The following is a 10909-nucleotide window of genomic DNA, read 5'->3' as shown; positions in this document are numbered from 1 at the left end:
GAAGCCAGAGTTCTACCAAATTATTGCTATCAACTTTGCTTCTCAGGGTCGCCTTGAGAAGGAGTGAGCTATTCCTTCATTCTACCTAGTTAAGGTGCTGCTAGCACAGGGTTTGTTGATGAGAGAGAATATATATACATCTCCCCCCCCCACACACAACTTCTCCTTTGCCGTATAAGCAAGGAAATCAACACCCTTGAGCGTCCACCAGGAGGCGCCGGTGGGGGGCCGTCGAAAGACCTGCGGTACCTTCACGACTGGAGAGGCGGCGGTGGATGCCGCAGCGATGGAAGCCGGCTTGTTTCCTTTTTTAAGAATCAGTGTGAGGGAAGGGAGCAGAGCTGCGTTATTTTAGGGAGACCTTGTCGCACTCCCCCTCCCGCGGGTAGGTAGCGTCTGGGGTGTGCGCGGGCCCCATGGAGAGACGCTGGCGTTGGCTGCGGTGGCAGCTGGGGCTCCTATCGCGGCTGCGGCCGGCAGTAATCCGACCCCGCCGACGCAGGGACTGAAGAGGCGCAAGCGAAAGCGGCAAGCTGCGAACAAAAGCCCGCCGCGCGGGACGTGCGGTAAGCTAACCGGCCGGGGGACCCGGGAGCGGACGGGCTCGCTGAGCTCCAGTAGCCCAGCTGGATACGGTGGGGGGACTCGGAGGACATCTGGGGACAGGTGTCCGAGCCTAGACTGAGGTGGATCGCGCTTTTAGCATGGACTTAGAGAGGATTAGGTGCATCCGGGAGGACCCAAGCTCCTTCACCATCCCTGGCAAACACCCGGTGGGGGGGACGGGGGAAGGCGGGCACAGCTCCTAGCAAGCCCTGTCCAAGAGGCAAGAGCAAGAATCGATCACCCGTCCCAGGGAGGTCTTTTCGGACTGAGATATTTCTCTGCGCCCTTCCGTCACCCCTGGGCCCCGCGCCTGGGTCTCCTTTGCAAATGGAAATCAACCATAAACTTCTTCCCTAGGCAAATGGGGTCTCCACAGCAGTGCACTCTGGGGATGAACAGACCTCTTCCTTTTTGTTCCTGCAAAGCTGCATCCCCGGTCGCCCGCCTAAGCTACAAACAAATACGCTAATCCTCCCGGGAATCCTCCAGAGCCTCTCTGGTCGGCTACTGCCTGCTCCTCGATCTTTTCATTTTAACTCGCAACAGGGAGGAGATGCATCTAACGGGCCAGACGCCCAGGGGAGCCTGGCCACAGGCCTCCGCCCAGCACTCCGGCGCTGAGGGAGACTGAGGCTGCTCTCTGTGCACCCTCCCGCCCGCTGGGGTTTCAGGGCATCGGTATTATGATTTACATTCCACCGGGCCTCTGAGCCTAATCCCAAAGCGGATTAAGTTTGGGGGGGGGCGGTGAATATGAACGGGGAGGGGGAAACTGCTTTCAAATGTATTCTTCGATGTCCTCCCTTGTCATCCGCAGAGCCTCCACAAAGGGACAGGGCTCAGCCATGGTGGATCCCGTGCCTGAAGAGGAGAAGGCGGGAGCCGAGCCGGGAGGCTCCGGAGGGGACGAAGCCGCCGCGTCCGTGCCCCCTGACTCCCAGGGCGCCCCGCAGCCCGCGGCGACTTCGGCCTCGGCCTCCGCCGCGGCGCCCCGTAAGGCTGAAGTCCCGTGCGCAGCAGAAGGCGGGCGACGGGAGCAGTCCCCGCTGTTGCACCTCGACCTCTTCAACTTCGACTGTCCGGAGGCCGAGGGCAGCCGCTACGTGCTGACCAGTCCCCGCTCGCTAGAGGCCTGCGCCCGCTGCGCCGTTAAACCTGTGGAGCTGCTGCCACGGGCCCTGGCGGACCTGGTGCGCGAGGCCCCCGGCCGCTCTATGCGAGTGGCCACTGGCCTGTACGAGGCTTACGAGGCGGAGCGGAGCGCCAAGCTGCAGCAGTGCCGGGCAGAGCGCGAGCGCATCGTGCGCGAGGAGAAGCGGCGCCTCTTCACGCCTTTGGGCCCCGCGGCCGCCGCGGCCTCGGTCCCTAGTGCGGGCAGCAGCAGTAGCTGCAGCAGCGCCAGCCTCCCGGCCTCGCCCGCACCGCGCGCCGCCCGCAAGGCCTCCTCCAGCCCGGCCCCGGCCCGGCCCCAACCTACGCCCGCGCGGTCGCGGGCAGGAAGGAAGAGCCACTCACTAGACTCCCTGTCCCGCCGGCGGGAGGGCGCCCTGAGCTCCGAGTCAGGCGCGTCGTCGTCGTCCTACAGCGGTGAGAGCCTGCGGGAGCTGCACTGGCCGCCGCGGGCCTCGGCCAGGAACAGCTGCCCGGCGGGGTCGACGTCCTCTGCTCCCAACCCTCTGGGCCGCCCATCCGCCCTGACCCTGGTTCCCCTCACCGGCCGCAGCTTCAGCCTCGGCGACCTGAGCCACTCGCCACAGATGACTCAGCACGTGGAACGCATCGTGCGCCAAGTGCGCGCCGAGCGGGGTCTGCGCGCGGTGCCGGAGCGCGACCGGAAGATCGCGGCGCTGATGCTGGCGCGGCACCAGGAGGAGCGCCTGTTGCTGGAGCAGCGCGCCGCGGCCCACGGCCAGTGGGAGCAGCAGCGCGTCCGCGCCGAGCAGCGGCGGGAGCGCGAGGAGCGCGAGAAGCAGCGCGCCCTGGAGCAGGGCCGCCGAGCCTGGGCCGCGCAGGTGGAGGAGAGGCGCGGCCGCCGGGGCCGCGAGGAGCGCGAGGAGGCTCGGCGGCGGCGGCGGCAGTGCGAGCGCAGCGAGGAGCGGCGGCGGGAGCTGGCCGAGCGCCAGGGACTGCTGCGGCGGGAGCGGGCGGAGCGCACGGCCCGGGAGGACCGGCTCCGCAAGCTGCAGCAGGAACAGAACCTGAAGCAGCGGGAGGAGGGGCTGCAGGAAGTGCGCGAGCGGGCCGAGCAGGTGCGCAGGGAGCGCGCTCAGCGCGCGGCCCGCGCCAAGCAGAGTCAGGAGGGCCAGTTGCAGCGAGAGAAGCGGGAGCTAAGCCGGGCGGAGAGGGCGCGCCACGAGGCGTTGCTGCAAGGCCGGGCCCGGCTGGAGCGCCAGGAGCGCGAAGGCCTGCGGAGCTCCCTGGAGGCCAGCTTGGGCCGCGCGCAGGAGAACTACGAGCAGTTGGTGGAGCAGCGCACCCGGGAGCTGCGCGAGCGGGCCCGGCGGGAGGAGCTGCAGGGCCGGCGGGCCAAGGAGGCGGCCGAACGCAAAGACCGGGAGCATCAGGCACACCTGGAGGCTCTGGCCCGGGTGGGCGAGCGGCGGCTGCAGCACGCGGCGCAGGCGGCCGAGGAGGCGGTGCAGCAGAAGGCGCGGCGCGTGGGCCAGAGCCGGATGGAGAAGGAGCGGGCCCAGCGGGCCAACAAGGAGAAGGTGGAGAGGGACGAAGACTGCCGCCGGCGGGAGCTGCTCCAAGCCATCGGTCGCAAGCTGGAGCGCAGCGAGCAGCTGTCTCGGGACCGGCGCAGCGCGCTGGAGAGCGCCCGCTCCACAGCCCGGGCCTCCTTCCACGTGCGCGAGAAGGTACGCCAGGAGACCAACACGCGCTCCTTCGATCGCATGGTTCGCGAGGCCCAGCTGCACGCCAGCCTGGACCGTAAATGACCGCCGCCGTGCGCTGGCCGGAGTGCCACGCTCAGCCCCGCGGGGCCTCTTTTGGCCATTTTGACCGGACCGTGGGAGTCCCCAGTCTGGGCGCGGCACCGCAGCGTCGCCAGGCTTCTGACCAATGAGGCAATGAGAGGACCGACGTGTGAGACCTTTCAGTCCGCCGCCTTTGTTTTTAAAAACTGACTTCGTTTGGAAATGACATAGCACAGTCTTTGACCACATCCAACCTTAGTGGCTCCCGCATCGCACCGGTCCTTGCCAAGTTTCCCATTCTGTCTGTTGAGTTGGAAAAGAAAAGAGCTGGGAGAAAGGGGCTGGGTCGAGGCTGGGGGAGGGGAGGGCAAGGAGACAGTGCAGAGGTGACTGCCCCCTCCTGCAGTAGTCACCCCAGGCATCTTTCACATACTGGTGTCTGAGGCGACTGCGGGAACTGCAGTGGAGGAGGCATCTCCTTGGCTCCCCTCCGTCTTTTAACATATGGCAAGTTGCACAAAGCTCGGAGGCCTTGCAGAAAAGCACAGCTCTTCCAAGGTATTAGGCCACACTCAAGTGACCCAAAAGCTATTGATTTTTGTGTGCTAGACTTTTAATCTGCCTAAATTCTGGTCTTACTTCTGATAGGTTTGCCCTTGATTCCGCTATAGGTTTTCTAGTTAGACAATCATGTGCAAGTAACGATCAGTTTGGGGTTTTCCCCTCATTCTCCCAAGTGACACAAGAAATCAGTTGGTTTGGTGATGCTCTTTAGCTTTAGTGGGAGCCCCCAGCCCCTCGGGGGAGGCGGATTCCTTAGGCAGCAGTGTTTCCCCTGATTGAGCTTTCCTGCAGGGTATTTTCAGGGGAGGCAGTGTCTGATGGCCACCTCCCAATGTGGAGCCCACTCCTCGCAGACAGCAGCCATGCCTTAAGAAGCAGAGCTACCTTATGTGCCTGCCCAGGCCAATTCTGCCTCAGTCTCCAGCCCTGGATGCAGTCCCAAGAGTGGGCCCCAGAGAGTCTGGGGTGTCGGATTCCCTCTGTGAAGGAATCATCACAACTGCTCTGAGGGCAATTACTTTACTGTGGTGGCAGAAGAGCTGGAATTGCCTCTTTGCTGTGAGGGTCGTGCTCACTACGGTTGGCAGTGTATCTTCCTCTCCTCTCCTTCCCCACGTGAGGAAAAAGAGAATCTCCCTCTGACATTCCTGCGTCCCTCTCCCCTATAACTGAAAGTATTTAGTCAATCTCTCCGTGCCTCACCTTTCCTATTGGCCGGATGGGGCCATCAGTACTCTTCTCCTGGTACCTCAAGATCTCCCGGATCCAAAGCACCGCCTCGGTATTATTTGTTGGTCTTCTTTGTGCCTTTCTTGACCTGGAGTTGGGAGGCAGGAGGGCTGCTCTTGGCCTAGTTTGTTTCTGGGAATATGGATTCCTGGCATAGGAAGGGGCAGTGCGACACGGACAGATGGTCATTTAGCCTCTGGGGGAAAATGCACGCGAGACCAGGCCACTTTCTGGTCCAAAAAGTCCCATTCAGTTGTCTTCCGGCAACTTTAACCTCTAGAGTGCTTCCCTTGCAGGAAGCCAAAATCAGCCCCCAGCCATGTCCACCCAAGGACTCTACCTTCATCAAGGAAGGTGGGAAGTAAAACATTTCTTTTTACGTTAAGTCAAGTTCAAGAAATAACAGTTACCAAAAAAAAAAAAAAAAAAAAAAGAAGAATCAAGGTAGAGAACTACTCTGCTAGACATATTTCATGTATATTCTGTTGGGCAGAATTGTCCCTAAAGTGTCTGGTGTTACACACACACACACACATTCTGTTAGCCCCCCCCCCCACAGTCAAATGCCGGCAGGTACAGGAGTATTGTGTAGAAGGAAGCAGTGCTTAGGTGTTACACTTCAGATGATGTGAAACCAGAAAAGGAGCTGTGCCAATGCTTACTTCTTGAATGGGTGAATTTTTCCTTAAATTTTCATGTCGGTAACCAGGTTGTCAGTGAGCTATAATAATCGGCCTTTCTGTGAGTCAGGGGCATTTAACTAAAAATGTTAATGTGATACTGGTTCTTACCTTGTGGTTCCTGATTTGATAGAGGGGCCTTTGAGGCCTTAATAGAAAGTTCCACCTAAAATTACTTCCTTCCAAAGTATATGCATTCATTTGAGAAGGACACAGTCTGCTTTTTTGGATAAGGCACTGAAAGGTACGTAGGGGATCTTCCTCGGCCCTTTAGTCAGTTTGTTTTCTGACTTCTGGGTGACTTTGGGTAGATCACCTCTGTGTGCCTTGGTCTCCCCACCTGTAGAATGGGGATCATGATTTCTGCCCTCCCCACACAAACACCGTGAGGATGAATCAGAGTCAAAGTGGTGCTCCCAGTTCTAAGACTTTGGAACGGCCGGTGCCATCGCTGTAAACAGGAAGGATCATGTGACTGCGCTATGCCTAGCGTGTAAAGTACCATCGTGACCTAGTGCAGAAAGGAATGTTCTCGAAAAGCACGTTGCGGCTCATAATGCCACATGTGATGCAAAGGCCCAGGTCTGAATGTCACCAAATTAGATGTTTGCACTTAGAGAAAAGCACAGTGTAAAGGAAAAAAAACTTTGGGATCCTTTAAATATACGTATATAGCTAAGTAGAATTCAAGCAAAAACAGAAGCCAAACTTGGTAATAATAAAGAAGGGTTCTTCCAAGTGTCAGACCATCTTCTAGAATGTAGAGCATCTCTGTATTCTAGGATAAGTGGTCATGTTGTTCTTTGAGGAGGAGCGATTTCCAGGATCCTTTTTTGTGCCCTTTTTTTATAGTCTTCTCTTTGAAGTGATGCCAGAGAGGAGGAGTGTTTCTTATTCTGAAATGCGGCGAGAGAAAATCAGAGGGGTGGAGGATGGTGGGGCTGATGGACGGAGAAAGTCTTACTTCTCCTGATGTAAACATTCTCACAAGTGCCCGGAATTTGTCTCCGCGCGCCACGCTGGAACTTCTTACTATCCAGGAAAATGCAGCCTTGACATGACCCCAGGCCTTCACATTTGCCCCTTGGAACAACCCCTTGCTCAGAGACAACGTGAGGTGGGAAGAGGAGGAATGGAAAGGGTTGGAAAAAGCTTTAGTTTGGTTCGTTACCAAGGGATCAAGCAGGACAAAACCATTTCAGATGGAATCATCGGTGAAGCTAGCTCAGTGTCCTGCTCGGGCAATGACCAGTGCCTACACCACATCTGGACAGGAAGATGGAAGTTTCCTTTCAGAAGCACACAGACTGTGAGTCTTCAGTGGAAGCAGGAAGCAGGATTTTCCTAAGGCAAAGAGTCTGTAGGGGAGTGAAGGCACGTGAGAATGCTGTTTGTGTTCAGGCCATTCTGGAAAGCCTACCACTTATCATCCCCCTTCCTTTAAAAAGTCCACCGAGGGCTTCCCTGGTGGCGCAGTGGTTGAGAGTCCGCCTGCCGATGCAGGGGACACAGGTTCGTGCCCCGGTCTGGGAAGATCCCACATGCCGCGGAGCGGCTGGGCCCGTGAGCCATGGCCGCTGAGCCTGCGCGTCTGGAGCCTGTGCTCCGCAACGGGAGAGGCCACAACAGTGAGAGACCCGCGTACCGCAAAAAAAAAAAAAGTCCACTGAAACAGAGGAGTGATCAACTCTACATAAGGGCCTGTATCTTATTTACCATTGAATCCCCTGCAGCCCATGGTTTAGCACCTCGTATGCGGTAAGCACGTAAACACTGGATGGAGAGAGGATGGATGATGGACAAAGAATGGTAACCAGAGGACATCTCTATAGAATGGATTGAATGGAGGCCTCCATTCATTTGTCAAATTAGTATTGAGCTGTATGCCAGGCATTGCTCTTGGTGCTGGAGAGACAGAGTCCCTCTGATCCTTGACCCTGGAGAACATCTATGCTGCAATGTCATGAGATGAGCAGACCCCTCCGTTTCCCCATTGGGCTTAACTACCTTCCCATCCTGGTATCCAACCACAAGCAAACCTGATGGTCCTTCAAGCACTAATTTCAAGGCTTTTCAGTTTCCCGGGGACATGAAATCCGCCAACCAACCATCATCTAGTCACTGTTGTTCTCTTTCCCTCAGAGGAGCCTTGATTAATCAGGTCAAATTCATAAGGTCATGTACTTAATCAGCTTTAAATTACAGTAAAAAGAGAGAGAGATTAATTACCTTCAAGGGCATTATCTGTGTTGCCTTTAACAGAGGCAGCGTAAATAATGATCGTCAACATAGAGAACCAAGCCTCAGGCTGTGCAGAGTCCCAGATCACCAAAACAGGGTACCACCTCCATCATTCGACTGTTCTTGCTGACACAAGCACCTCCACACTTCAGAAGCACTTCCAGCTTTAAAGTCCCAACAGAAAGAGATTTCTGATTAGTACTAAATTGATAAGAACATTTAGTGAACCAGAATATCCCACTTCTTAAAGCTTCCAGGTGATTGCGCTTACCCCCAGGTTGCTCCGTAGACTTGTCTTTTTCCACCGTTTGACTGCATCTCTAGCCTGCATGTCCCAGGAAAACGTTAGGCAGAGGAGCATAAGGAAATCTGGCATTTCTCGACACAGCCTGGGAAGGGGCTGTCAGAGACCCAGCAGACAAGTCTCTGTTCTAGAAATGTTATTTAGGCCTTAGATGTGACACACTGGCTTTGGGTATCTGATGCAACCCCTGCAGCATTACGCCTGATCACATGCTTCGGTTACGTGACTCTACTCAAGAGCGCTTCTTCTGCTCACGTACGTGCTCTGTTCCACGGAGCTCTGGTGCTCTGGACATGCACCTCCTCCCAGCCCCTCATACTCTCCCTGGTGCTGCTTTGTCGTCACATAGGTCGGGGCTGGGACAGAGGGCGCAGTTAGTAGCAGGTGTTAGGATACAGAAGTGGAGGCGGTTTCTTTCTGAGGAGCACTGGTAATCACCGTTTGCAGTCTTGTTACTTCCTGATTCATCAAATGCCGTCATGTCGGTATTTCAGCACAAAAACCTAGTCCGCAGTGATTTTTCAATTAGCTGCCACTTTGAAGTGTTCATGCCTTTCTTCCTCTCCACTAGTACAGTATTGATGGCATGTTTTTGTGTCAGACACTTGAACGATTCACAGGACTGTCAGAAAGATGATCCATCTCTACTCCTGTGTTGGAGTGTACACGCGCATGCACACACACGCTCCTACCCACCCCAGCATCAGCATTCTTGCAGAGGGAGGGGACCTGTAGCCATCTCATTTTTCAGAGAAGGGTAAGCTCTGGGAACAATGAGCTGCCCCCGGTGGGGGTCCAGTGATTCCACCTATACCTCCAATTCCAAGGCTGCTTCAGTCTCTGGCTTGTGAGCATGGTGTCCATATTTCCCAATTCCACCACTGAGCCACATGGGTGACAAAGGATTTTCATGTTGCCACTACACCTCTTCCCCCTACTTAGTGTGAGAGACTGACTGGGAAACGGAATTTGGATGCCAAAATGTTGACATTTAGAACATCTCAGTGTGACAGAATGATTGATATCTACAAAATTCTGAACATCCGGTCCGTGTGGCTACCATACCTTCAAGGCAAAGTGTTTGGCAAAGGAACAAGCTTGTTGACTTATTCAAACTATTACCTACTATTCCACAGGCCCCTCCTGTCGTCTGTAAAATGAGGACAAGAAATCCTACTTGGTAGAGAGTTACTAAATAGAGTTAACACTTGGAAAGCAGCACAGTCCTTGGCAAATAGCACTCAATTTGTGGCTACTGTTATCCTGAACTTGGGAAGGTGGCAAAGGAAGGAATGGGGTAGGTTGAACTTTAGCCAGGTGGTACTGGTGGACCCCAGGCTCAGATGGCAGCCCTTTGCAGTTGTATGTATCCCTTGCTGTGTGGCAATCCCTCAACCATTCCAAAGGAAGGGGCTCTGGAATAATGGGTCCCAGTAATGTGTCATAGTCTGGGGCGGGGCGGGGGGCGGATTACCGTGTTTACCAAATGTTTGGCAATAAAATTGATGTATGATGATAATTTTTGAAATTTTATCTTAAGGCTTGACTAAAATGACAAAATGTTTTTAAATTTACATCTCTTCTTGGGGAAAAGAGGGTGTGCTGCTGTCTTGATTAGACTCCAATGCTTTGGTAACATCTTTAGCAGAACCAAGTAGAAGAGGGTGTGGGAGAACCACTGTTCTGGGGTGCTCTGGTAATGCAGGATGTGGTACCTGGCAGGAATTCTGAGATATGCAGCCATCTCTGCTATGGCCCCACGGGCATGAGGAAGAGGGTCTGGGACAAGCCCAACCCGGGAGAGCGCTGATGGGCTCACTGTGGGAACCGATGTTGGACCAGGAAGGAGAGAGGTGGGTGTGCATTAGCATTGCTTCATCCTCAACAAATGACATTCTCTGATGAGGCACAGAAAATGCCCCCGTCTCCTTCCCTGTCCCCCAACCCTGCACACAGTTGCATGGAGGTTAGCTGCAGGACTGGATCTGCAGAAGTCCATTCCCCACTCTGGATGTACATTAATGCACAGAGATGCTGAACAGGCCTCCTGGCCCGTGCTGGCCCGCACTGTGCATCGGGAAGTGAGGACCACAGGTGAGGCGAGCTGCTAGGAGCTCTCCTGCATTTGTCACCTTTCTTCTGCCCTTGGATACCCTAGAGGGAGGCTCCAGTGGACCTTAGAGGCCTCCTGAGCCCTCATCAAAATCATAGAGTAGGCACAGCATGCCTCCCAAGGACATCTGCTTGTTTGAAGAGAACCCACAGGGTGAGCAAAACACATAGCCAAAGGAAAAAATTTGCTCATGTGATTGCAGGGGTAATGATAGCTAACGTATGCTAAGCACTTATACTGGGCAGCTGACTGTTTTTTGGGTTTGGTTTTGGGTTTTTTTTTTAAGCACTTAATCCTCACAAGGGCTTTAGGAGGAAAGTACATTATTATTCCCATTTTACAAATGAGAAAATTGAGGCACCGAGTTTAAGTGACTTGCCCAAGGTCACACAGCTAGTGCTGGGCAGAACTGGGCTTGGGGAATTGAGTTTAAGTGGGCTTAACTTCAGCTGATACACATGTCACTTACTAGACCAGCTCTTCCTGCCTCTTGAGATTCAAAGCAAAAGGATATTAGGAGTGGAGCAGTTTATTGTTTGATCCAGGCTCAGCCAAAATCTCTGGCCTTACGTTTCATAGTCTGCCTCAGTTGCCATATGTGGGTCAAGAATTCTGCCTGGGCTCCTACTTCCTGCAGCCACTAAAATAAGTGGAAACAAATGACAGGGAGGGAGGAAAGTGAGCTTCTTTGGGAAAGGAAAGGGCTGATTTATGAAGGGTCATTAAAATAAGTAAGAGCATCATTATGTCC

The 10909-nt window shown here is 54.8% G+C and overlaps 1 protein-coding gene across 1 annotated transcript; it reads left to right on the top strand.

The window, feature by feature from the left end:
• Positions 1 to 1378: 1378 nt before the first annotated feature.
• Positions 1379 to 9523, top strand: CCDC177 (coiled-coil domain containing 177). The gene has a single exon (XM_089907875.1). It carries the CDS (start codon positions 1389 to 1391, stop codon positions 3546 to 3548), a length of 2160 nt encoding a protein of 719 aa, XP_089764001.1. The 5' UTR covers positions 1379 to 1388; the 3' UTR covers positions 3549 to 9523.
• The last annotated feature ends 1386 nt before the right edge of the window (positions 9524 to 10909 follow it).

Source organism: Delphinapterus leucas, chromosome 2 (genome assembly GCF_059928025.1).
Source record: "Delphinapterus leucas isolate spDelLeu-1000000601 "Yukka" chromosome 2, BTC_Dleu_Yukka2, whole genome shotgun sequence".
NCBI classification, from domain to species: domain Eukaryota; kingdom Metazoa; phylum Chordata; class Mammalia; order Artiodactyla; family Monodontidae; genus Delphinapterus; species Delphinapterus leucas.
The sequence above is the reverse complement of the archived record's forward strand: the minus strand, read 5'-3'. Positions and strand labels throughout refer to the sequence as shown.